Source organism: Vulpes lagopus, chromosome 4, assembly GCF_018345385.1.
Source record: "Vulpes lagopus strain Blue_001 chromosome 4, ASM1834538v1, whole genome shotgun sequence".
Lineage (NCBI taxonomy): Eukaryota > Metazoa > Chordata > Mammalia > Carnivora > Canidae > Vulpes > Vulpes lagopus.
This window is the reverse complement of record NC_054827.1, coordinates 12,017,767-12,045,174: the sequence shown is the minus strand read 5'-3', so window position 1 is coordinate 12,045,174 and position 27,408 is coordinate 12,017,767. Positions and strand designations below refer to the sequence as shown.

Sequence of the window (27,408 nt, the reverse complement as noted above, 5' to 3'; positions counted from 1 at the left end):
GTTACCTACTTCTGGCATCTGGCTAGCAGCCTCCTTTACGTTTCACGTGAGCTTCATCCTTTTTTAAAAAATTCTTTGTTTATTCACGAGAGAGACAGAGACACAGGCAGAGGGAGAAGCAGGCTCCACGCCGGGATCCCGATGCGGGACTCGATCTCAGGACCCCGGGGTCACGCCCTGAGCCATAGGCAGATGCTCACCCGCTGAGCCACCCTGGCGTCCCTCAGGTTGGTCTTAATCTAAGCGATATTCTGGCTTTGATGTGCCAACTTTGGTCTTTTCACTTCCATGCAAAGTCGGGAAGGGAGTATGGGCCGTGGGTCTCACACAGGCCTCCAAAAATGACAACGGGCTCTAGCACAGACCTCTTCTGAAGGCAGGACACCAGCCTGGGCTGCCACGTGAAAGTGCCACCCGCTGGCTTCTCTGGGTGACAACAAGGGGGCAAAAGGCTCAATCCCCATCCTTCCTTGTGGGGCTGCCGCAGGGCTGGGGAGATGAAGGAGATGAAGGAGATGGGTGTCTCCACCACTGAGGCCCAGACGAGGCAGGGTGGGGTGGGGAGCAGGCCCTGCTCAGGCCCCAGCTGCCCCGTGGGGGTGGAGGGGGTTCACTTTTTCCAGGCTGTCACTCGAGCACGTTCGGTGAGAGCCTGGCTCCCGCAGAAATAAAACACCACTCTGAATATAAATGATCTGTCCTTCTGGGAAATTCTGGCCGGCAACAGGACTGCTCAAACATGAAAAGTGAACGGGAAACAATGTGATCGTTGAGAAATCCCTGTGTTCAGGGGGCCGCAGAACCCAGATCGCCCGCGGGACAATGCCTGGGAGGCAGGGCCCTATTTTGATCTGCCAAGCAGGAGGAACATTGTGGGGCAAAGTTTCTGCTTGACGTGCCGGGAAATCTTCCGGCAGCAGTTTTTGCAAGGACTGGGCCTCGGTGAGGGAGTGCACGAAGCAGAAGTAATCGGTTTATGTGTGACACTCTGTGGGCAGAGCGAAGATGAGGGGACCCAGGATCAGTGGCACGGGAGGACCCAGGGAAAGGGGGGGCCCCAGGTGGTGGCTGCTTCTCAGAGGCCTGGGCTGTGGCTTGGGCCAGGCCCGGCCTCGCCAGCGATGCTCATCACTAGGGGGCGCGAGAGCCCTTCCCCTAAAGTGCCTGGGCCTGGCCCAGCCTCCAGGGCCCCCAAGTCCCGGCTGACCCTGGCCCCCAGCCGCCTTGGGATGTTGAGGGGAAGAGAGGTCCTGAAGGCCCTGCCCGCCCGCCGGCCAGCTGTTGGGCTGGCTTCTCATTTGCACAGGAGCCAGAGGCCTGGGGTGGAGGGAGGACAGGAGGGCAGTCCGGGATGGAGGGAACCTAGGAAAGATGCTGGGCCCTCTGCTCCCCTCAGGGTGCTCGGCTGGGCTCCTCCTGCTGGGTCACCCCTGCATCTTCTCTGTGTAATGCAGTGGCACTTGTTAAAGCTTGAGCCCCAAGCATGAACCCCAGGCCCCCCTCTCTCTCTTTCTCTCTCCCCAGGTCAAAACAAGAAAAAATGTCATAGCTGAAGGAGGAGGTGTTTAAAAGCCGGTTTGTTTATGACCTTTTGTAAGTAAGTTGGGGGACAAGAGACTCTAACCTCCTGCGATGGGATTATTTTAAAGTCAACCTGGTCTACTGCCCGGAGGGGTACGGTTCTCCTTCTACGCCTCAGTGACGTGCTTGTTTCCATACAACTTGAAGGGTTTGCAGCCCAGACGGCGTCTGCCAGGGTAGATCCAGCGAGAGAGGAGAGAGAGGACGAGAAGGAGGCAGGTGAGAGAAAAGGGCCTCATGCATGTGCAGACAGGAGTCCTGGGATGATTTTTGTAGAAATCGGTTGACCAGCGTCTCTAGAATCTCCCTGGCATTGGTGCTGAAGGAAAATTTGGGATAGGGCCGTTTCTGCACGTATGCAAAGGTCATTACTCACTTCTGTGGCAGGCAGTCCAGGTCGAAAGGACCCTTGGGGTGCGTCCTTACAGACGGCCCCTGAGCACTTCCATTTTCAGCCTTCTGGTCACAGAACTTGTCACTTTCTCTCCTTGGGTATTTATGCTTCCCTCACACCCCCCTGATAAAGTCAGCTTGTGAGAGTTTTAAGGAATTCATTTTGAGCCAGTCAGTGGACCGCTTGGAAATCCTGTCCATGGTATGGAGTGAGTCGCCTGCATATTTCTGTATGCATCACAGAAATAGCCACTGTGGGTGGAATTCAGGAAATCTTTGCACACATGGAAAAGGAGTCGATTTCCCTTCCGAAATGCAGGCCGACTGCTTGTGGCTAGGGCCCAGCTCACAATTCACTCTATAAGCAGGAGGATGTAACCAAGCCACTGTCTTGCCCTAGAAGTCACAATTTATGCTCCTAATTTTAATTTTCCCCAGCTTAGGTCCCAAAAGGATTGATTAAATTTGCTTTGTGGAACCCATTAAAGCTAAACTGAATAATGGTGCTGCTCTAGGTTTAGAATCAGTTCTAGTAAATTCTCTGCACATGGGACACTCCAGGAATCCTGTATTCCTCCCCAACCGAATTTTAAGTCAGTTCATAAATGAAAAGCTTTTCTCAATTTACCTAAAAGTTCTCAGTAATTAACTGACACCGAGAGACCACTGCTAGCAGAGGTGGTGAAATGCAAATGGGAACTCTGGCAAGAGAGGACATTCATTATGTGGTTTAAATTAGAAGGCGGAAAACTTCGGTGGCTTCTCAGTACCTCCTTGTTACTCTGGCTTAACTCTGTGGTTAAAATGGGTCACGATGACTTATAACTCATTTTTATTTTTTCATTGGCTTAGTAGGATGACCAAAGCCAGACGAATAGCTTATGGAAAATCTAGATAAATAGCCTGACACCGGCATCTGTGCAAAGCAGTGGCCATTCTTTCAGAAGTCTTGTTAGAAATTCTGAAGTCGTTAATACTGCAAGGCAGGCTTTCTTATCTAAGACGAGGGGGCTGAGGAAGTAGAAATGTTGGCAGGCAGAGGGGAGGATGCGTGCCCCGTGAGTGGGCCTGGGCATTTTTACATGTATATGGTGAAAAATGCAATTCATGGCTCTAAATTCCGGCTGCTTTGCAAAGACTGGTTGCCCTGAGGGAGTAAGAGTGGAAAGGGGTGTCCCCAGGGCCTTCCTGGGTAGGGTTATCAGGAGAGGAGCTGAGGCAGTGGAGGGTGCTCGCTGGCAGGAAATCTTTGCTCACCTTGGCCTGAGCCGCTTCTGCGAACTTGAGCAACACACTCCAACTTGTCTAAGTCTCTTCAGGCTCCACTGCTAGAATTTGATGCATTTCCTGGACTGGGGTGCTGGGAGCAGCTCACTGCTTTCAGGGAAAGTGAGATAGAATCTGGGTATTTGTGAAAAGAGTAAGAGCTGAGCGGTCCTACAAGGCTCCAGTGCGGGGAGGTAGGCTGGGGTGAGGGCTCCGGAGCTCCCTGTCCCCAAGGGGGTGGGTGCAGTTCTCTGCATTACAGCGAGGGGGATGCTGTGGGCGCTTCCCCGGGTGGTTTGCCCCAGACTGGACATGATCACTGCCTTCCTGGCTTCCCCTTTTGGAACCCTTCATTTCAAAAGCACCTCCGACAGCTAAGATTTGCTATTCAGCAGGTGAGAGAAACAGCGTCATTCGGGGCAGGATTCGATTCTCTCCTCACCTTTTAAAGTTGCTTGAGGGCTGGTGTCGGTTTGAGGTGTTTATAATCAGGTGTTGTGCTTACGTTCAGGTCTGGCACTTAAAACCACATGCAAGTGTTGGGTCTTGTGATGAATGTAAACAGGTGGATGGGAATTTCACAGATGTGCCGGCGACATACCCCACATCCAGAAAATTCTTTAAGATACAGTTTCTACCTACAGTGCTTTTCTTTGCATTTGTTCAGACATTGCTCTTAAGGAAAGGAGTGTCGAAAACGAAAGTAGGAATCCGCATGTATTTTTCTGGATTTCCCCGGTTGGAGCGCGTTAAACTCTAATTTGAGGAGGAAAAAAAAAAAACAGACCAGTTTGCCAAGTGGAGTGACCTGATTCTTGTTGGATCAACATGTTGTCACTACAAAGCAAGCTTGATGAAGCCCGCCTTTTCAGACTGAAATCAAAGCCCTGGCCTGCCAGCCTGGAATTGCTGAACTAAAGCATCCTCTCATCAGCCGGTCTGTATGTAGATTTAGACATCTCCAGGAGGCTGGGAGCCTATCAGGCCTAAACTGATTATTCTAATCAAGTGTTTTAATTAAGCACTTATTGCTAGGATCCCAGGAACGAGGCCTGTTTTCGAGCAGTAATGGGCAGTATTTTTTTTTTCTTCTTCTTTACGGTGATAATGTTTGGCTTTGTGGGGGTGTATTTAACGTTTTTCTAAAGTAGGCCATGGGAAGAGTCCCCTGTGAAGTGTACGCTGCTGAGCTGGCAGTCTGGCCGGTGGACGCAAATTTAAAAAAAAAAAAAAAAGGAAAAAAAGATATTACCTACCAACTGGGTTGCAGATGAATCAGTACCCCCAACAAGGCATCTGTTTGCATCCTCTGCCCTAAAACACATGCTGGCTAGCCCCAGATTTAAAAAAAATATATAAACACACACACATTGGGTTGGCTTTTATTGGAATGCCTAGATGCAATCTATAGTCAAGTATGGAAAATTCAGGTCACATATAAAGTTAAGAAGGCAAATGAAAAGAACAATACAAATCAGACAAAATTTACATCTCAAAATATCATGAAAGCATTTTGACTGGCTTTGCCTAAAATACTTTGAATATCAATTTCTTTTTTTTCTGTAAGCTAATTCTTTCCATTATATAGTCCCCCACCCCCCCCAACTCTTAGAAAAAGGTCTTTTGTTTACATATTCCCCAAGGTCACTATTTCTTGTAAAAGCATGTCCAGATCACAAGTCTTTTTAGAAAGAAATAGGCTCATTATACCTACTAACAAGACACTAATTGGGTTGATTTGACTTCATCTAAAATAAGCACCAAGAGATACTCCCAATCTGTTACTTATCGGTGCCAGTGTAGAGGACCAGTCCATGTTGAGAAGAGGGTAGGATTATGATTTCACTTCCGTCATGTGGTACAAGCTTTTCATGGTCAATACATCAGAAACATTTCTGAGAATTTAGACTCAGAGCCTATTTCAACCAAAAGTACTTACAGCATGCTAAATACAGTCCTGAAGAAATTCCATCGAACAGAACTGCAAACACCTAAGTTAACAGTTAAAAAATAAAATGTAAAACAGAGCCATGTTTATGTGGTTTGAAATCTCATAGTTTTCTAAATCGGGGCTTCATAATACTTGCCAAAGGATTTCCAGGATAAAAAATATTAATGCTAATCTGTGCTTTCATTCTAATAAAATATCAGCATTCATTAGAAGATTAATTACTTCGGTATGCTCTACCAAATACACAAAGACAGTAATAGCACTGATACTGTAAATTCAGTAGCTATTTTGAAACTTTCCCAGCCAATCTGTTTAATAAACACGCCTACTGTGCAATTTAGAGTATGTGATACATACAAAGCAGTTAGAAAATTATTTTCAATACATCACTTGAACCTTTATATTTACGACATGTTCACTTGCTATATTTTATCACCATTATACATAGAGGAAAACAGTGTGTACTATAGCTCAATGAACTGAGAAATATTTTCTAAAAATATTTTTGTGGCTGAATTTAGTGCTCACGAAAGAGATTTGCAAGAGCGGTTGGGCCGACACAGAAGTGCAGATGGCTGTGCTCGGTCCCGCTCGCACGCGTGCAGGAGGGCACGGCTGTCAATTCACTTCCAGCTGGATCTGCCTCCACCACCCCCCCGGCTTCCCCGAGACGGAGCAGAGGCTGCCATTCAAACCAGCTCCCAGGACGGTTGGGTCGTGAGGGCTTACAGGAGCTTTTGTCTCCCTTTTGTGTCTCTCTTGGTGACCTGACGGTCCAAACCCAAGACTAGCAGAGTGACCCTGACCTTCTCCATCTGGCCCTCTCACCGCTGCTCGGTTTCTGCTATCTTTCCCAGGTCTTAAGACACATGTTTACGGTCACGACTACATCAGATCCTTTCCTCCTCACCAACGTTTCCCGGAGCATCTGATGTGGTCTCTTAGCTCCATCATGAGGTGGAGCTTCAAGGGATGGTGACAGTAAAAACGCTGTGGTTAGTTCTATCAACTCCCCTCGACTGTCAGGGACGGGAGAGGACCTCTCCGGCCCAGTTGTTATTTTATTTTATTTTCGTATCTTCTGCTACATTCCACCAGCCTTAGTTTTCTACTGTGCCTCTTAGTTGATAATGGTTGAGGACACTGGCCAGATGAAAAAGAGAAGAAAGAGGAGGGAGCAGTTCTCTGATTAGCCACCCACTTAGGATTGCACTGTCCTATCCATCTAGTGATAGAAAGTTGCACGTTTTTTTTTTTCAACCTAATACAAAAATATCAACACTTCTGGACATTATAGGCATAAGTCGTTATATCTCTACAATATAATAATTTATACTGTACAGCTATAACAGATAACAAAAGGTGCAATCCTTTTTAAAAAAATCACACAGTTCACATGTTTTTATCATTTTATTTTTAAGTATAAACTTTTTAAACACTTTACATAAATTAACTCCTCTGAGACTAATATTTGATGTACAGTAAATTGTAATTCATATAAAAATCCATAAACAACTTGTCTCACATAATTTACAAAAAAATCAGGGTTTCCTTTGCTTATCAGTGACAAGGATTCTATTTGCCAGTTTGTTTTTTTTTTTTCCCCCAAGGCAAACCACGTTAGCATTGTAAAATCCATTATGAAATCCCCTCCGGCGCAGGAGTCACTTGTGCCAATGTCCTTTTACAAAGCAGCACAGGGGAAGCAGCTGGGTTGTCTATAAACAGGAATTTTGCCCCACATTTTAAAATTAACAGAGCTATAGATCACATCCTATGCAGAGAGACTACTTCTTGTAAGCAAAGGTCGACAATTAGGTAATATCTGGAGACACTGTATGCATTTTTACCTTAAATACAGTGCCTCGAAGGAACAGTGGGCCCAAGCGCAAAAACGTTTAGGCCCCTTTTGTTTTTTTTTTCCTCCTTTCTTTCACTTATGGATTTTCCTTGTAATAGTTCCCGTCCAACTGAGTGCAGCGATATGCATATGTAAACATATTCTTTAAAGCCGATCACCTTTAAGGTCATTCAGGAAAAAAAAAAAAAAGTTTTTTTTTTTTGTGTGTGTGTTTTATTTAATTTGTATTTATTTCAATAGCAGTACCATTCTCCTGGAAGGCTCTTCTGTGTCGGAGAGTCCCATTCGGATTGTGCTACAGGAACATCCGAGCAAAGGTGTGTGGTTCAGGCTCAAGAGACACGCAGGCCTGAGGTACACCTGCTGTGGCCGCCGCCGCGTGTGCGCACTGGGTGGGAGGGGGCCCGCGGTGCACCTGCTGTGGCTGCCACTGCGCGTGCGCACTGAGTGGGAGGGGCCCGCGGTGCACCTGCTGTGGCCGCCTCCGCGCATGCGCACTGGGCGGAGGCGGGGGGGGGGGCGCGGTGCACCTGCTGTGGCTGCCACTACGCGTGCGCACTAGGCGGGGAGGCCTGTGGTGCACCTGCTGTGGCCACCGCCGCGCGTGCGCACTGGGCAGAGGGGCCCGCGGTGCACCTGCTGCGGCCGCCGCCGCGCGTGCGCACTGGGGGGAGGGGGCCGCGGTGCACCTGCTGTAGCCGCCGCCGCGCGTGCGCACTGGGCGGGGGTGGGGGTGGGCCGCGGTGCACCTGTGGGTCGGTCGGTCGGTCCGTGCGTCCGTGGCAGCCGGCCCCGCGTGGCGGGGGGGTTACCTCTTGCCGATCTCGCTTTGTCGGAGGAACTGGATGTTGTTGGCGCTGTCGGCCAGCTCGGGGTACTGCTCCACCGAGAGTACGTAGTACCCGTCGTAGCCCTGCACCTTGCCCGCGCTCAGCAGCTGCCGCTTCTCGCCCTCCGTCCAGAGGCGCGCGCCCTCCTCGCCGTCGCGCACGCGCTGCTGCTCGCGCGCCCAGGCCCGGGCGAGCGCGCGCTGCCGCGCCTGCTCCAGGATGCGCGCCTTCTCCTCGTCCAGAGTCATGCCGTAGCGCACGTGCAGCGCCAGCGCGCCGAACTGCATCTCCACGTCGGCGAACCTGCGCGTCCTGCCGTTGACCACCGTGGTGGACTGCGACACCGTCACGTTGATGCCGTTCTCCAGGGCCTTGCGGCCGCTCGTCAGCCGCAGCGTGCCCAGGTCGCTCTCGGGCGTGGTGGTCTTGATGAAGTAGTGCGTGTCCTTGCCCTCGATGGTGAAGTGCAGGTTCTCCAGGTAGAAGGCGCTGTTGAGCACGGCCGCCACCTTGATGCAGTCCTCGTTGGCGATGTTGAGCACGTTGGTCTGCACGCGGCCCCGGCTCACGGCCAGCATGACGCCCTTGCCGATCAGCGACTTGACGGTGGCGAACCACAGCCAGGAGGGCGCGCCGCCGCCCCGGCGCCGGCTCACCTGCACCTCCGCCATCCTGCCCAGGGACAGGAAGGCCTGGGCCTGCCTCGCCACCTGTTGCTGGACGCCGAAGATGGGCTGCAGGAGGGAACAGAGCGGGGGGGGCGGGGGGGTTAGAGACCAGCTGCAGCTCGGGGGCGCCCGGGTCGAGCCCGGCTTCCTGGCGCGGGCCCAGGCCTCACGACAACCAAAAATAAATAAATAAAAAAAGAGGGTGGGGTGGGGGGGCCTTCTGCGGAGGCCCCCAGGCATTTATTACACCCTCATTGGGGGCAGCCCGGGTGGCCCAGCGGCTTAGAGCCGCCTGCAGCCCAGGGCGTGACCCTCGAGACTCGGGATCGAGTCCTGCATCGGGCTCCCTGCAGGGAGCCTGCTTCTCCCTCTGCCTGTGGCTCTGTCTCTGTCTCTCTCTGGGTCTCTCAATAAATAAATGAAATCTGAAAAAAAAAAAAACAAAAAACGCTCAGCCAGTTCTTTAGGGATGAAGAGGCTTGTTAGACTCTGGGTACAGGAATGCACTCAAAGGTCCCCTCCCCTCAAGTAGGTCCAGATGAGTTTTGAAACCAAAAAAGAGGGGACTCCCATCGTGTATTATTATTTTTAAAAGATTTTATTTATTCATGAGAGACTCAGGCAGGGGGGAGAAGCAGGCTCCATGCAGGGAGCTCGATGTGGGACTCGTCCCAGGACCCCGGGTGCCCCCACCCCCCAACATGTATTCCTTAAGAGCCTTTTAGTTTCTGATGTGGGCAAAATATGGTTTTAGTTCTCTTTTAATTTCTAGATGCCCCATTCCCACGCCCATCCCACTCGGGGGTTCTCAGGGCCTCGGTCCCCATGGGAGCCCGAGGAGGAAGCAGCCAACACCAGCAAGGGTCTGGAAGGCTGCGGCGCCGGGACCACCGCGTCCCACATCACATGCTGGGAAACTCGTGTGCCCCGGTTTAGGGGCCTCCCTGTCCTGGAGGAAGCAGCTGGCAACCGAGTTTCGCCCGTGTGACTGCAGAAGTGGAGTGAACGGTGGGACAGGCTGGAGGGGAGTATTGATCACTGTAGGAAAACAAAGGCTTTTTTCGTAGACTTAGGGACAGTGGACCATCTACGCTGGCAAGTGTCTTACACTGGGGGCATCTGGGGCAGCCCTGGTGGCTCAGTGGGTTAGCACCTGCCTTCAGCCCAGGGCGTGATCCTGGAGACCCAGGATCGAGTCCTGCATCTCTGCCTGCCTGTCTCTCTCTCTCATGAATAAATAAAATCTTTAAAAAAAATTGGGGGCATCTGAACTCAGCCATTCCGTATGCCGCCAGATGTTTGGCCGGTGTTTCCCAAAAAACATCTGTTTCATCTGCGGCAGTGAAAGAAACATTTGTTTCTCTGTGCTTGGGGCAGCCTCGATGTCTCTGCCTGAGATTCTCCAAGCTGTCCTTATGCTGCGCCTCTCTTGACGGAGAGCTTGGACCGTATTTACGAGGCTGCCTAGGAAAAAAGCTGGCGAGTGCATTTGTACAGTAAGACTTAAGTGTTCCCAGACATGTTGGAAAGTCATACACGATTAGGACGTCCCTGTCCAAATGCATTAGGGAACTTCAGTGTGTCTGCATGGCACTTTATCAGCGTAGATATATCTGCAAATTAGAAATGTTAAAATGGCTCCCAGATCTGGGAAACTTGATGGGTTTTGCTTCTTCAATGTAAAGGTGACATCTTGAAGAAACTATTGTTTTATGTTAAGTATGAAACATGTACCAGAAAACAGAGGTGCTGGCACTGACTATCCTGTGTGTTAGCCATGATTGCCTTTTCTCTTTGTATTCACTGAAATTATAGGGAATTGCTCAAGGGGGGTAAATTAATCTTTCTAAGAAACTCTGCACTCTCTTCTTATCATTATGGGGTAACCCAATTTCTTGATCTTTAATTATTCTTGCTTTAAGCTAGAAATTCTAGTGTTTTGTTGTACATTCCTTTCTGATCTCTGAATGGTGGGAATTAAAAGGGCCATTTTCTGAAATGGCAGCTTTGACTTTGCAATTTTCCATTCTTTTATTTCTCAGAACAATTATAGGCCTCCTGAAATGTTATTTTCGGGAAAATTCTATAAACACCTAGTTGCAGATGGAGCTTTATCAGAGGACATTGTATTTTTATTTTCAATCTGTTCCCATGAAACACTGTTCATGTTTTAAAGAAGTTGAACTTTGTGGCATTGTTTGTGGGCTGCTAATTTGTAACAGGAATCCCCTGCCCTCCTGTTTATTGTATTTTTTTGTCTTAAGGTCCCAAGTGCTATAAATGTACTTTCATGGGGGTTCTCTGTAGAAATCTTGCACTCAAAAATGAGCTCCCTCATTTTATTACTTTCTGATAATGTCTTTTTATGTTTTTATTAGCATCACTAAAAACAGATTTAAGCCTGTTTAACAGGCCCCTGGTTTGCTGAGCAAAAATGTGATGTTTTTTCTACCCTGAAAGAGTAAAAAAAAAAAAAATAATAATAACTGTCTTTAGTGCAGCTTTCACAAGGGCAGTTTGATTAAATGGGTAAATAAGACACAGAGAAGCCATCTATCACCTTTTCCTAGTTTTGCTTTTTGTTTCTTACCGGTACATCATCCCACTGCTGACTCTTCACAAGTTCGTAAGAAGGCTCGGTTAAATCAAATTTGGGAACAGGGAATCCAGGAATAGCATTGTGCAGATGGAAGCCAAATGTCACCAGCCAGCTGTTAACATCTAGGAGAAGAATGTTCAAAATGAAAGGTGTTAAGAGTCATTCCATGCTTTCATAAATTTAAATTCTTACCTTTAGAAAACCCCAAATTCACAAATAATAACCTGAAGAGGAGCACATGTTTGCCTTCATTCTACAACGGAGAACCCACTCTCTGTTTTCAGACTTGAAGCCTCTGGCCTCAATAATACAACTATAGCAAAGGCTGCAGAAAACACAGTCAGATAGATCCTCACCGAGACTGGATAAACTGTCACACATGGAAGTCGCATCCTGTGCTAGTGATAAGTGATACAAAAGAGTAATAACAATGCACGGCGGCATGAAAGAGCCACAGTTGAGGAAAACAAAGGGAATTGGTAGTAAAGACTGGTCTGAAATAGAAGTTGTGTGTTATTAGCTTTCAAAAGCGATTGCCCAAGGATATGCAGCTTCCACAACCCATTTTCTATTAATAAAAACCCTAAATTGAGAGAATTAAAATCAACAGTTGATTCTTAATCAAAGATGAATGCTGAAAGCTGGCAGAGCTGGCCAAGGGCACAGAAGTTCTGATTACCATCAGCTAGGACTTCAAAGGCTCGCTGTGCACAGGTGGAGACGGACTTTTGGGGGAGAGAACCTGGAAACCTTTAAAATGGTATTTTAAAATATTGCCATGTGACTCCAAAAGCCATTAAGCTTAGAATAAGGCTTTTATTCTATTCTGGAGGTTATAATGTTACAGAACTACTCAGCAGGCTTGCAGCTTTATGAGTACAGTTGGGTGTAGATTATTTTATATATTAAGCACATTGCTGGAAAATTTGAAATTGCATTTCACCTAATATATTTTATGCTGTTCCATCTCTCTTTTGATGTTTTTCAGAAAGTGCTGCTACGGCATTCCCTGCAGTCTATGTTGCTAGGAGAGGATGGATTCAGAAGCTGTGGGCTTTCCCGCCTTTCGGGCAGCCCCTGTCAACACCTCCTAAATAACCAGTGGTAAACTGCTTGTCAAAATGATGGAGAGCCGCTTGCTTCCTGTTTCCTTCTCAAGGGCACAAACTCTCACCTCATCACCAGGCTAGCAGGTCCTTTGTCCAGGCATCGTATGGCTACAGAACTAGTGGTATTTGCCCTCTTTTAACAGGAGGGATGGTGGTGGTGGTGGGGATGGTGGTAGAGAGAAATCTCAAGTTCACCATGTAGAATAGAGAGTGGTTGGTTTTTTTTAGGGTGTGTGTGCATGTGTATTAGAGTGTATATAAGATGACAGGTGGTCTTATGTTTTGGAGAAAATTCTCCTTAGCGTCAGGGACAAAGGTTCTCCTGTGAACAATAGCTGTGTAACAGTAAAAAAAAAAAAAGAAAGTCACAGGGTCTTAAGTACTGAAAAGTATTGCCAGAATATGGGACTGAGATGCCAGTGTCTGCTGAGAAACCTGAAGGAGAACACCATGAAGGTGTTGCTGAACAAAGATTGTGAAAGAAGAGAGTTTCAGCTGGTTCACGTGGAGGAGAGCTAGGACAAGCTTTTGGCAGTCTGGGAAAGCAGGAAGCAGATGTGAAATGAATAGGGGGCAGCGTTTTGAGAGGTGTACCAAGAACTGGGAAAACAGGCATCTCAGGAGGCCTCAAATATTGAGCAAGAGAAGAGACAGCCTGAAGAAGCATCATCTCACAAGCCAAAACAAAACGGAAAACCCCAAAACAAACCAAGAAAAAAAAAAAAACAGGGAAAGACCCTTCTTCCAGGAAACAGAAATTGGTAGAGAGGTTAATTACGGTGGCATAACTCAGGAATGGAAGGTGGAAGCAGAAAGATTCAGAATCCATGCAGTGGAGGATGAGTGGAGAAGTCAGGAACTAAAGGAACTAGAGCAGTGCTTGCAAAGACCTTGTCACTCTCTTCCTGGTGGCTTTGTGGTGGCAGATGTGGGATGAGCTGTTTCAATTAGATCATGCACTAAACTCGGAAAGATCTTACTACCCCGTACTGACAGAAAAATTAGTGTGTCTATTAGTAGCGCTGCCACGCAGGAGCTGCACCAAATAGCACAAAGACAGTAGTGCAAACAGGACTAGGATCCACTGGCTAAGCAAGTGTTGGGAGAAACTGTTCCTTTATTGTCCTGATGGTGGTGGAGAGAGTTAAACATCCCAGGAACGAGATGGTGAATCGCCCTCTGCTGTGTTTCCCGATTCCTCCACTAGACCTTCACACACGTATAAAAGAAAAACCATCATTACGCATTTGTAAGGTAGCTACTAATTAAAGCAGAATTGCATGTATTTTATTTTATGCCATTAGGGAGGCATTATTCTCCTATTTCATTGTTAAGGGAACAGATATAAAAAAAATTATGTGACTTATCTATAAAGCCACACAACTTACAGGAGAGGGGTTGGGACTGGAACTCCAATTTGGGGACTCCAAGTTCATCCTGTTTTCCACACTCCCTGCCCCCAATGTCACCTCCATTCCTTAAGTGACTGGTTTCCATGTCATTTCAGAAAATTGTGGCCTTGGGCATTGGAGACAGAAAAGGAAGTAACAAACTATGCCTCAGTTTCCCTTTCTGATTTCTCTATGGTTCCATAGAGGGAAAAAAACACATTTAAAAGGTTAGGCATTTGGGCAGCCCAGGTGGCTCAGCGGCTTAGTGCCACCTTCAGCCCAGGGCATGCTCCTGGAGACCCAGGATCGAGTCCCATGTCAGGCTCCCTGCATGGAGCCTGCTTCTCCCTCTGCCTGTGTCTCTGGCTCTCTCTCTCTCTGTGTCTCTCATGAACAAATAAATAAAATCTTAAAAAAAAATAGAAGGTTAGGCATTTGATTTTGCAAGAGTAAAGTGTCAGGCTAAAGAAAGCAACTCCAGTTATTTTGTGTATTCATATAAGGATTAAAGTAATTCGGTACTTGGAAAGGAAAAAAACTGCTTACCTGTGATGTAATCTTTCACGTCATGGATTTTGCTTGCAGGGTTGTTATTCCTAAACATATAGAGGTTAAAAGGAGCTGGGTCCTTCCCAATTCTTTTCCAGATTTCTATGTCAGGCGTTGTCCATCGTCCTGCCAAAATATCATAATCTCTTTCTCCAAAGTGGATTAATTTTGTGAGTGGGTCATATAAGCCACCATGAAATCCAATTACCAGTTGAAAGTCAATATTGGAGTCAAAATAGATTTCACCATATGCAGTATACTGAATCTGCTTTAGCATAAGCCCATTGCTACTGAAAACAGCCAATGGCGTCCCTGTGTTATCTGATGCAATGTAGAATTCATCCCCACTGCTGATTTCCATGGCAAAAAGATGTCCTTGGAGATCATAATAGAGAGAAGTAATTTCTGAACTGGAATGGTTGTAGACATGAGTAATCCTCGTGGGGTAAGTTAAGTCAGCATAAAAAAACTGCAGGTGCTGCCCCAGACTGGTTTTGCTAGATACGCGCCTCCCTAGGCCATCGTAACGATAGATGACCGTCCAGCCACTGCCTTTACTATAAACTCGAGTGAGAAGGCCCTTGGAGCTGTACTCAAAGATCTCTGTGCCTCTTTGACGCAGGAACCCATCTTCATCCAACCGATACTGAACATCCCCGAGGCGGGTGATCCTGTCTCGCAGGTCATAGCGAAGAGGTGTCAGGCGTGCGCTGTTACTTGGGTTCAGTAAGTGGAGGTTTCCATTCAGGTCGTAGTTGTAACGCCACATGATCTTTTCATTTAGATAAACTGTTTGGAGCTGTCCATCAACATCATATTCGTAAGCATATTTGGTAGTGTTGGCAAAGGGCCCTATTTTAATTTCTCTTTTGGTTACTCGACCCATGTTATCATATTGAATTGTAATCCAGTACATGAGGGACCTGAATATCTCATACTGAATTTCCTTGATGCGGCCATGAGCATCAAAGTGCTTTGTGTAAGTCATTACAGCTGTGGAAATGATCTGGTTAATGTCGTAATATATAACTCCAAATTTTCCAAACTGCTCAACTTTGCCAGAAATGTCATCAAACTGATAGAGATCAATGGGCAGTGGAGTTTCATTGATGACACCCTGCATGCTGGTCACTCGAAAGCTGTTGTCATAGCTATAGTCAAATCTCGCATTTACCATCCCATCTTCACTAAAGCGGAAAATCTGTCTGTCAATCAGGGGGCCAATTTGCCTGTATCTAATGGTGCAAATAAAACCATCACTCTGGAGGTTTACGGTCTTGAGGACTCCTGCCGTTTCATCATAGGTAAAACTGACTCTTGTGCTATCATATAAAATTTCTGAGAGCCTGGTCTGCCTTCTGTACTTGAATAAGACCCTCCGACTTGTACCCAAGAAGGCCGTTTGCAGAAGCAGCCCTTCCTCATTGTAGTCCGTGATGATCGAGGCGTTGCTTTCTGGGGGGTTGTAGATGTTGCGGTAGTAGCCAATGGACCGGATGGTCTGCATGGTGTGGCGAGCCACGCTGGGCATGGTGATGGCAGACAGCCGGTCCCACATGTCATATTCGAAGATGTACTGCCTCTGGCTGTGAAGCAGGAGAACCATGGACTGCAAAGAGAGAACATACTGTTATTCAATATTTGTGAACGGGGGAAGCAAAAGCAGATTCGGTGACCACCAATACACAAACATTTCGCTTGAGAAAATGATTTTCATTTTAATTGAGTTATCCTTGACCTTACATGTTGTTAACGATTCCCTGCCTAATTTGCTTGGATGCTTAATTGTGAGGGGTTCTGCAATTAGTGGCTCAAGATTCATAATGTGCCACTTGTCATGATTGTACCATTCTTTTTCTAGGCATTCACAGCCAAGCAGCAGATTGTCGATGGATTTGGATAAGTCACAATACAGTCACGAGCAAAGCTGCTTTAAAGACAATATTTCAAGGAGAAAGCAGCATATGGGAAATGCAATCCTATCCATAATTAGCAATTATTTAGTAAGGTGGCTTTTCCCCCTCATTTGATTGAAGAGCCACTCAAATCATGTTTTAATTTCCAGTGCATTTGGGGGAGGAGCAAAACGTTCAAAATATTACTTTATGAAGAAGAGACATAAAATTAGTCAAAAATGGATAATGTGTATATAAAGCATCAACGTCAACAAACATTGCTAAATCACACGGTGAACGTGAACAAGAGCCATAAAAAGGCGCTTGATAGGAATATGGATCCAGATACAGTTTTTTGTTTGTTTGTTTGCAAATTCTTACCTGTCAGTAAATGGGATGACAATAAAATCTACATTCTGAAATTTCCTTTCGTAAGTACCAAATCTCATTTGTGTCTCAGCTGCTGTTTAAGAATGGTTTCTGGGCTACCTTCTACTTTGGTGCTAAATTACAAATATATACCTTGAAACGAGCTCTGCTTATTTTGCAAGTAACTGCAGAGAGACACAAGGCAATCATTTATTACGGCAGCAGGAGAGAAGCCCAACCCTGAGGCTCAACAGTGAACGAACTGTAAAGCTCAATGGTAATACAGAGCATGGGCAACTGAGTCCCTCCTTTGAGGAAGCTTCCCCAAACCCTGTTAGACCAAATGCAACGATGGCAGATCCGGGAGGATGCATGTGTTAGGAACCCTCCCAGGACTTCTGCTTTGCTTTTCCCACAGAAACACATAATCCCTTGTCCAAGGCTTGTTCCCTTTGTCTTCATTGTCCACCATCTTTGAAAGCAGTTTGCGTGACAGGCTTCTGTAGAGTTTCCTCTGTAGGTGTATCTAGGGGCAGCCTTTTGTCTGTTGGCTGTAGAGTAGACATCTTGAGAATTGTTCCTAATAGTTAAAACTGTGCCAAGGAAGGCTTGGATTACCGCTGAGTTCATAGGAGTTAGGTAGTTGTGTAGTCATTTAAAATCACATCCGATGGTGGTTAGTAAAATATCACTTGTGCTGCTATAAGTACTGGCTTAGTGTGCCTATCCTAGCACTAGGAAATGGTCTGGGTGGATTTTAGGGATTTGGGAGAGATGATCCCCACTGATACATGAATGTGATCTCAGTTACTGCTGGTGTCTTTTAGTGACAGTGGCTCTTATCAATACTCTTTGTCCCCTTTTAAACATTTTTTCCCATGACCTTACGATCACTACTATCAATTTTTAGGGTCTGGGTATTTCTGTTACACTTCTCTGTAATGTACTTGATTTAAATTGGGAAAAGTGCTCTAGGATGAAGTAGGGATCCACTCTGCTGTCTTGTGGTTTGTTAAGCTGGCAGGTGAAGTGTTTTTCCAGGCATGAGAACACACTCTCCCAGGAAGGTTATGTGTATAGAGGGGCTTACTCTGGGGTCTCTCAACAAATCACTGGTTGGGTAACTGTCCAGGGTGATGATTAGCGTGGAGGGAAACTGTCATCTCATGGGCTAGTCCACTGTCTCAATGGTGAATCTCTTTGAAGGAGAGCAGATAAGCAGTTTGCAAGAGAAAAGACTGGCAAGCAGGGTCCTGGCTGGAAGCATTCCAGAGCTGGGAGGCATCCATGGTGAGCTCTGAATCTGACACTGGTTCTCCGGAAGGGTGGTCCGTGTCTAGCCTATCTAGAAGTAGACGAGATGACTCCTGGGCAGTGGGGTCAGACTTAGACTGAGGAGTTGGACAGAGCACCTCTAGTGGAAAGCAAGACCGTGGGAGGGGAGCACAACAACAGTGCAGACTTGGGTTTGGGATGACGGGCTCCCCTGCCTAATAATGCACGTAAGGCTGGAGACAACAGCTGTAGAGTTGAGTTTGTGACTTAGGCTGGTGCGTGCCTGGTGGTGGCATGCCCTGAGGTGTGACAACCACTGTAACTCAAAACAGAGCCACTTCTTAGTGCTAACATTTGTCTCAAAGGCAAACAAAACATTTCAGGAATATGCTCTTTGGTGGATTCTGTTTTCTAAGAAGGGAATTGCAGGGCAGTGGCCCATTCCGTATCCTTTTTCTTTTGCTTTCATCCCCCTGGACCACAGCCACTGCCCCAAATCTTTGAGTGTGACTTAGCACTTTGCACATGGGCAACTTTAAGTCTTTTTTGGGTCTCGTGCCAAGTGCTTAAGGACGGGGGAAAGCCTAGGCGAGCATGCTTACACCTTTTATATGCAGAAGAAAGGAGAGATGCCTCCGAGTACCTGAAATGTGACTTTCTTAAGAAAAAAATAGCCTCTTTTGGTTAATAATGTATAAATAGGATCTATGTGCTTTTTATGGTTACGTTGAAGCTCTGCCAGCAACAACACAAAAGTGACAGCTTCAACTGTGCTAACGTAAGGCTCTTTCTTAAATGAAAGAGCCAGCACGGAGATTATTTACAAATGACTTACACGCTCAAGGTCTAATTTGTGGATGTTGTCGATGTATAGACTTGGCAGGTGGACAGTGTTCTTGCTTGTTTGTTTGCGGCATAAATCACTCAAAAGGGTCTTAGGTAGTAGAACTTAACTAAGGGAAAACTACTCTTACTAATGCAGAAATTCATCACTGCCGTTACGATGTGACTTCCATATTGATACTTAGAATAATAAATGGAGCTCTTTCACAGGACCCCGTTTTTTCTCCCCCCCACCGCAGGGCTCTGGGCGACTGCTAAAAAATCCGAATCATCGCTTCCCTCCTCTGACTCTTACTGTGCAGGCATACCTTTTCTAGGTAGGTGTAGCTCCACGTTTTACCGTCAGCAAAGACCCGAGACACGATCCTCCCCTGGCCATCATAATCGACTTTCTCGCTAGTGGTTCCCCGTTGGACGCTGGCAATCTGACCGGTGGACGAATAGGTGACATTGACTGCCATCAGCTTGCTGCTCGGCAGCCAGAGAGTCGGGTGCCCTGACGTGTCGTAGGCGATCCTCAGCAGAAATTTACGGTGGTCGTCATAGATCTTTTCTGTCTTTGTTGTTCGATCAAAGTCAACCGAAAGGAGGTTTCTGCCATTAACCTGTTACAACACAAACAGGATGATAACATAAATCATGCTATTCCAACGCTAGTCCCTTATTACTCTTCAGAGTCCCCACTATTGTTTAAACACCATTTATGATGATTGATTCCCTTTGTCAGTAAATTAATTTAGCAACTTCTTGGGTACAAGTGCAAGGCAGTAGATTAACAGCCCCTTTAAAAGGTTTCATTAAGCAGAAAGACAGCCTGGCATTTGTTCAAAACCTTTTCAATTAAATGTTGTAAACTTAAGCGAGTGATAAGAAAAATACCAAAACGTATTCGCTTTAAAGTCTGTTCAGAAGATGTGAAGGCAGTAAACATGACAATGTCTGGAAATTACTCAAAGCCTCTCCCTCCAGAAGACATTGGAAAATAGCTGTTTCGTAGATTCACCGCGGCTACATGAAATAAAAGTGGCTAAGTGTGACTCCGGCCCTTTGAAGAACGGTGAAGGAGAAGCTGGAACCCACATTACTGTAAATTATTAATGAGTTTAAATAGCAGGAGGTTACAAACACGATCACTGCTTTTGGCCCTGTGCTGAAATGTCCCAAGTTTTAGAACGCCCTTCCCTTGAATAACATCTGCTGGACTGGCAGGGACTTCAGCTGCTCACCCCCACATCTACATGGTCTATCCTGCTTAGCGTACAAACCTAGCACCGTGTTAGGGTAGTAGGGTCTCCGTGCGGCCCTGTGCCATGGCCCGAATCTCCGACCACACTTGGCTATGACTGTCTGTCATCCAAGGCACATGTAAAACCAGTATTCGTTACCACAGTGGACATGTGGCCTTGGTTAAAACTCAACTTCAAAAACGGTCTGCAGGGGACACTTGATGGGACGAGCACTGGGTGTTATTCTATATGTTGGCAAACTGAATAAAAAATAAATTTATAAAAAAAATTAAAAATAAAAATAAAAACGGTCCGCAGTGTCCTGAGGACCCCCTAGGAGAAGATCTTCCGAACCAAGACAGAAGCATTTGGATGGTGATAGCCTGTACCTACCAAAATGTGCACTGACTACTGGACTGTTAAAAATTACATGGGAAAATCCTAATTTTACATGACCGTGTGTCAGCTAGCTCCAGCTAATCAGTGATACACATATGCACACACACCACACCCACACCTGTGTGCAGCACAGACGTAATACACCTGCATACTTACATAAAACCTGGGATAAAACTAATGTGTGTGTTCTATCATGGGCATTAAACACGCCCCATGAAAAAATACTCTTTAAGCTTAAACTCTCCCGGCGAGCGTTGGATGGAATCAGGAGGTCGTCCTGTCTTGGCTCTGCTGTCCAGACCCTGCAGCGGCGGAAACCACCTGTAATGCCCTGCCGTGCCACAGCCGAATGTAGCGTGCAAGGCCTGTGTGCGTGTGTACGCGCTGCAGGGAGGCGCCTGGGAGCAGGAAACCCCACGTCCACACCTGACGGGGTGGAGCAGCAGCAGGACTTTGAAGCCGTCTGTCCATCCGTGAAGTGCTGGCCCAGGGCCCGCAGCTCGGCCGAGGACGTGGACAGCCTGGCCCGCTGAAGGTCTGGGCTTCCGTCTTGCGCCGCGGGGAAGTCTACACGGCAGCCCCCGCCCCGGGAACTGGCTGGAGCTTCATGAGTCGAGGTTTGCAGCACGCCCCACGCACCCTGGAAGGCAGCTGCTAGCTAATATTACGGATACACGTTTTAAAGCCTGCGGGACGATTTGATTCGATAGCAAATTAACTCCATACGCAACTGCCAACATCCAGCTCATCTTTGCACAGAATTTTTGACGCCCTAGGAAGAGGCTCTGCACAATTTCAAGGGTTTCCTACGGTTCTTGACCGTATTTCTCTGATTGTGTTTTAAGAGGAAACACCGACGACAGCTGTGCATGCTTAGGTGAGCCCTCTCTGCTCCTGCCGTGGGTTGTCCCCGCCTGCGCGCGGCCACGTCCGACTGCCTGGGCCTTTTCCATGGACTGTGCTGCCCACAGGGCTGCCCCATCTGTTTGCATTTTGCTTTGTATTCATTTTAATTTGTATTTCAATTCTTTATTGCTTTCCTTAACCGCCCTTTATCTCTGCAGTGCTGCCTCCGGTTAGAGCACGAGCAATCTGGATTGCAGACCCGCTACAACCGCGTGGGTATGAAAGGGAGCCGGGCGTAGGGCGGCCTGGGGCCTTCTTCCCACCGCCTGCACCCTGCCACCCTTCCTCCTCCTCTGGTTCGTGGATACGGCTGCGCGACACCAAGGCATACAGGTGACAGTCTCGTGGTGTGTAGCTGCGGTGTGCGCACCACCATATGGAACGTGCCACCATATGGAAACATCTAGAAGCGCTGTGAGACCGAACATCTGGGTTCAAGTTTAAATTTTTCTTTTTATCCAGACAAACGCTGTGTGCAATGCCTTTCTTGTGTCCTCAGACCGGAGCAATGAGGAAAGAATTAGCATGTGGCTGTGTTTCCCCCCACATTCCCAAAATGAGCCAAGGTCTCAACCCTTCTTACTGTTTCCAGACACCAGTCATTGTTATTCAACATGTAAAATTTCAAAAGATACTAACACATCTTTTGTTTCCTTTCTTCTTCCCACACACGCCCAAACTTTCTCCTTCGGGTATTACAAACAAAGTGCAGAAGTCAGGGGACATTTCCATTCTAGGACAGGATCTTACTTAACTATACCTTTATGTAATTATGGCAACGTTTCAACCCTTTTTTCCCCCTTTTTTTGACAGTCATAAAGGACTGGCATTGTTCCGTGCCCCAGTGGCCTTTTAATAGTTTTAATATAAGAAATATCAATTTAAATTGAACAGTTCATCTAAGATGAACACCCTCATATCAGATCATTACCGTACCTCTAGCTCTATAAAAATGAATCCAAATGTGTTTGGATAAGAGATCACCACGAAGTCCTCTGTGATATACAGCATTTTTTTTTAAGTAAGCATGGAGAATCCTCATTTTCAAAGATCATGTCCTGCCTGTGAGGAATCACAGCGTCCCTTTGATATCGGGACACGGGGGTGAGGGTAGTCATCATCTCCCCTCTAGACAAACTAAGGCGTAAAGATGTTGAACAACGTCCTTATGTTTAAAGACATAAAGCACCATCGGATGATAGTCACGTATCCAGGATGTTGTAGAGCGAAGCGAGGAAGGGTTGGCTCGTTTACCCAGTATACTTGGCGACAACGTCATGACTCCCTTGTGTCCCCACTGGAACTTCAACTGGCTGCAGACTGTTTTGCATCTGTCCGCACGTCAGCAGGTGCTAACCGCGTGGGACCGTCCCGTCCAGGCCGCGCCACTCGGCGTCGAGGGAGAAACAGCATATCACACAAACGTGACTCGCGGAATAAGGTTCAAGTGTCCTATTGTACCTACATATGCCTTTAAACACACCTTTGCCTTTTGACTTTTGAGAGTTTCTTTTTTGAACAACTCACTGACTTTTTTTTTCCTTTAAGCATCTGAATTCTGGGCAAGTTTAGAAGATAAATCTTTCTTTTCAGAATGCCATAGCACTTTTTAGTAACTGATTAAAGGCTGGTTACAAAGTCCAGCACTGACAAAAAAACCAAAAAAAACAAAAAAACAAAAAACCCCTCAAAAACCCAACTAGGAACATTTACCAAACATAAGAGAAAGACACGCAATTTTTATGCCTGTGTCTTTTTTTTTTTTTTAACTTAGCCACAAACAAGCAAGCTCTGGAGTGTCTAATCTTCATTTTGCAATGCTTTCCCACACCTCTCATGATTTCATTTGCTTGGGATTTCCGACTGTGATCTCCCTTCCCCTTAATGCGTGTTTCACAGAAAATGCTTTCCATGTTGCTAGTTTCTTATTAATGTTCCTTTTCTACCCTTTGCTTTTTTAAAAAAAAATTTTTTTTTTAAATGACAGTATCTGGTGTTATATCAATTACAGCTACGTGATCTATTTAGAGTCAGGTTTGTTTATAGCAGTCAAACACCTGCAAGGATGTGCTATTCATATAGCTTCTCCCTTGGACCTAGATGCAGTGAGATGATCTGTATTACAAGGCTGGCTTTTCCTTATTCGTCCACTGAATAAATACTTGAGTGCCCACTCTGTGTCAGGCACCTAGCTGAATTTAGGCAAACCCCTTAAAAATGAAAAGAAGTTTCTGCTAGGAAATAAGGCAAGGGAAGAGAGGGGATGTTCTCTGTTTCAGGAAAGGCTGGGATGTCTTTTGGACAACTGAGTCCCTCGCGAGTCTTCTGTCCTTTTCCCTCTACTTCTCTTCCTTATTTTGGCAGATTCCAGGTCCAGTCCTTAAACCGGATTTTCACATCATCACTTTCTCCCACGAGTTTCTCCCTCAGAACCAAAGAGGAATGAAATTAGCAGTCAGAGCTGGCACATCCAATCTTATCTTGAAAGTAAGAGACCCTCCCTTGTGATCTTGGCATTGTCTGCAGGACAGCAATCACACAGATCAGCTGGAAGTCTTCCAGTGTGACTGAACAGGCCACTTTACATGGTGCGTGCTCTGAGACATCTCGCCGAGGCGTTGTGGCTTCTGCTAGGTAGAAGCAACAGCACCCAAGCCTCTGTGCCCTTGGCTCCTCTTCCCCCCGAATGAGGTAGTTGCTTCATTCTGAATCAGGCAGAGAACCAGCGACATAATACAACAGGATCTTCTCTTTTCCTTTGCCCGATTTTCTTTTATGCCTAGAAAAGCCATGTTATGAAGAGATAGAGGCTACGCTCAGATGCGGCTTGTCTCAAAGAAGAGAAGGCAGCGTGTTATGTGATCAGCTTCCGGGCAAAGCGTTTTTACTACTCTTCCCTCTTTTGCCCTGTTTTCCTAACCTGGGTGCTAAATGGCTCTTTTCTATCCACCTGCTGGGTGGGTATAAACGCCCAACGTACACGTATGTGGTAGCGATTCTCCGGATTAGGGACTATATAATCATGCCTTTTCTTTTCTTTTTTTTAAGATTTAATATATTTATTCATGAGAGACACACAATGAGAGAGAGAGGCAGAAGTAGGCTCCATGCAGGGAGCCCGACGTGGGACTTGATCCCGGGTCTCCAGGACCACGCCCTGGGCTGAAGGCAGGCGCTAAACCACTGAGCCACCCGGGCTGCCCATAATCATGCCTTTTATTTGTAAAGTACCTGCAGGTGGTATCGTTTGATGCTGTAACAGTTGTGTGCAATGGAGGCAGGGCAGGGTAAATGGTATTTATCCATCACCGGTACTCAATGTGTATAATATATACATTGTGCTCTAAAGGCGATGTCTAGACGTAGCTGATGTCTGTATTATGTCTGTATAACGTTATGATATTCTCTAGATAATATGACATATCCTATATGCATATCCTGATATACATAAGGAAAATGACGTTTCAGAGACATTATGATTTTCCTGTAAGATTTACTATTAGCAAGAAGTGGAGCTAGAACTCACGGGTTTGGGATCTGCTCAGTGCTGTGGCTTCTCTGGTGTGCAGAATGAGGAGCACAAATGTAAGCAGCATCTTTGCATCTTTTGGTGAATGAAGTCTTGTGTCAGAGGATAGGTGTGATGACTCTGCATGTGTGCGTGTGCGTGCGCATGTACATCATGCCCATGGTGGGGATGGCTGGATAAGATAAAGCCTGTGAACTAGCTGCTAGTTCACCATGGCCCTAGGAAGCGAGGGCCCTGGAAAGAAGCAGTAGGTGGGGGCAGTACAAGGGGGAGGGGGTGCAGGCCGCTGATTCCCAGGTTCAGTGGAAGGAGAGGCAGGAGCTGGAGTGTACAGGGCAACAGACTAACCCTATGAAAGGGACCCCAAACAACTCTGGAAATGGCTTTCTCTCCTCTGAGTTTACCTTCAACTCTGTTGCTCTTCCCTCTAGGGTTCTCTCCCTTTTTCTCCTTACTTCTCTCTCTGAATAACCTCCTCTCTGGCATCCTGTCCCCTAGCTCCTGCCTGCCACAGCTCCTGAGTCCGGGGCTTGGAGCTCAGGTATCCTGGCTCCCACAGCCTGGGAGATACGGGAGGTGGGAGGACACAGCACTGGTGCCAGAAGGTCCCTTACTGAGAGTCCCAAACACCTGCTTTGAAACTGAAGTGGACTCAGAATGTAATCTGTAGGTTGGTTGGATATGGGCTGTATTTGATCCACTGATCCTTTATTGCTTTATTTCTATTTCTTGGAAATAGCCAGAGACAATATGTATTACCTATTTCTTACCCTGAAGCATTGTCAAGGTAAATCACATTGGCCTCTTACAGGAGTAATTTAAACATTTTTGGTGCAGGAGAAAGGATACTAATGGTATGCTCCACGTTTTTTTCTCTTCTTAATTTTAAATCCTTTTTTTTTTCTTACATGGCAAGGGGAAGTAACTTTAGGAATAGTTGTCTACATTTATCTGATGAATCAGGTTCAGTTTATAGTGGTTTGAAGGTGGTTCTGTGTAACCTGTGTTTTAGTACCTAATCTATGTTGTTTCTACCAAATAGCTGTCATAAATCACAGCTCGCTTTCTGGATATATTTGGCCCACAGGGTGAGAGGGGAGGGGAAAAAAACACCCAACAAGGTAATGTGCAGAACATTTTGCAAAGATCAATTACACTAGCATAATCAGAAATATCATTGCATTTCTCATAGAAACAATGTAAATCAAGAGCAAGGAGGCAGCAGTCGGGTTTTGCTATGGATGCTCTTCCAAGTGTCCAAACTATACTCCAAAAATATTGAGAATGCAAAGAAAGAATCCACCTTCCAATGGTCAGCCCATCTCTTTCCATGTACATATTTATATTCTGGGACACTTTTCAGTATTTAAGCTAACTCTTACTTATCCTCATCCCCACATTGGGAAGCCATCCGAAGTGAGCGGGTAAAAGAGAAGTGTAAGATGATCAAGCTAATGTTAGTAAAACAACAATGGACTGACATCCAGTCTATCTGGGATTGTGTGCCATGCAATTTCCTGATTTCTCAGGGAAGAGCTGGTTTTTAATCACAGATATATTGAGAAAAGAAAGGCTTTTCTCTAATAGCTGGCGTTTATTACGAATGATCTAATGGCTTGACGGTTGGCTATAACCTGAGCTGTCAGGGAAGGTGCTGCCCTGAGTTTGGCTCAGGGAGGATGAGGGTGAGGAGGGGATGAGCACCAGGCCCACCCTCAGGGACACGTCACTTACTCTCTGAAACTTGCTTACCCTAAGCTTTCGGCCAAAGACATTGACTTTTCCTTGGGCTTGCTCTTTTCGGAATCTCCACTCAACCAAATTTTGACCGTTTTCACCAGGAAGACTCATGTTTCTTTTGGCAACTGTTGGATTAGCCGTGCCGGCAAGAACGTGTGGCTCCGTCTGGTAGTGTGAATCCAGGCCGCTGGCGTAGATGATTCTCAGGGAGCCATCGTAACCAATCTGGTAGCTGTTTCTTAACTGATCTGAAAAACAAGGAGCAGAAAATAGGAACTACAAATCGGAACTAAACATTTGGTTGGTTGTGCAGTTAGAGGTGACAGACGTTTCTAAAACATTGAACTCCATATATAAGGAGATAAAGAGTACCTAAGGATGTCCTTTTAGAACAAAGCAAAAGAAATTTGATCTCTGGCATTTTGTGCTGTGACAGACTTAGCTGAATAGTGAAGGCAGGACTTCAGGAGCATATAAAATCCTTCTCCACTTTAGATTTCTTTTTCTCATTGGCCTGATGGAATAAGCGAGGGGCCAGTCTCCACAGACATGCAGTGAAAGGTTTTGCCAGGAGCGATATAAGTGCTCCCTCGGGAGGCTGGTATGTCACCGCTGTCACTGCCAGGGTCTCAGAAGACTCCCCTCCTCTACACCCATCTATCGTGTATTAAACATCTTCTGGGGGATCCCTGGGTGGCGCAGCGGTTTGGCGCCTGCCTTTGGCCCAGGGCGCGATCCTGGAGACCCGGGATCGAATCCCACGTTGGGCTCCCGGTGCATGGAGCCTGCTTCTCCCTCTGCCTGTGTCTCTGCCTCTCTCTCTCTCTGTATGACTATCATAAATAAATAATAATAATAAAAAAATTAAAAAAAAACATCTTCTGAAAAGATTTCATATCTATACATTGTATACCAAAAATATAGGAAGATATTCCTCTGAAACAGACTTTTAAAAAAGTGAGCCACCTTCTATTTTGTATAGAACTCCTCCCCTTGCATTATAGGCTACTGCCTCAATTTAAAATTTT

At 46.4% G+C, this 27,408-nt stretch overlaps 1 protein-coding gene across 3 annotated transcripts in view; it reads right to left on the bottom strand.

The window, feature by feature from the left end:
• Positions 1–4,610: 4,610 nt before the first annotated feature.
• Positions 4,611–27,408, bottom strand: part of TENM3 (teneurin transmembrane protein 3) — a 609,811-nt gene continuing 587,013 nt past the window's right edge. For all 3 annotated transcript variants that reach the window (XM_041753664.1, XM_041753665.1, XM_041753666.1), the window contains 5 exons: positions 26,393–26,628; positions 18,889–19,185; positions 14,196–15,807; positions 11,141–11,271; positions 4,611–8,616 (listed from right to left, as the gene is read on the bottom strand). In XM_041753664.1, the coding sequence (XP_041609598.1) occupies positions 7,861–8,616; positions 11,141–11,271; positions 14,196–15,807; positions 18,889–19,185; positions 26,393–26,628 (3,032 nt within the window). In that variant the 3' untranslated portion in view covers positions 4,611–7,860. The remainder of the gene's footprint in view (positions 8,617–11,140; positions 11,272–14,195; positions 15,808–18,888; positions 19,186–26,392; positions 26,629–27,408) is intronic.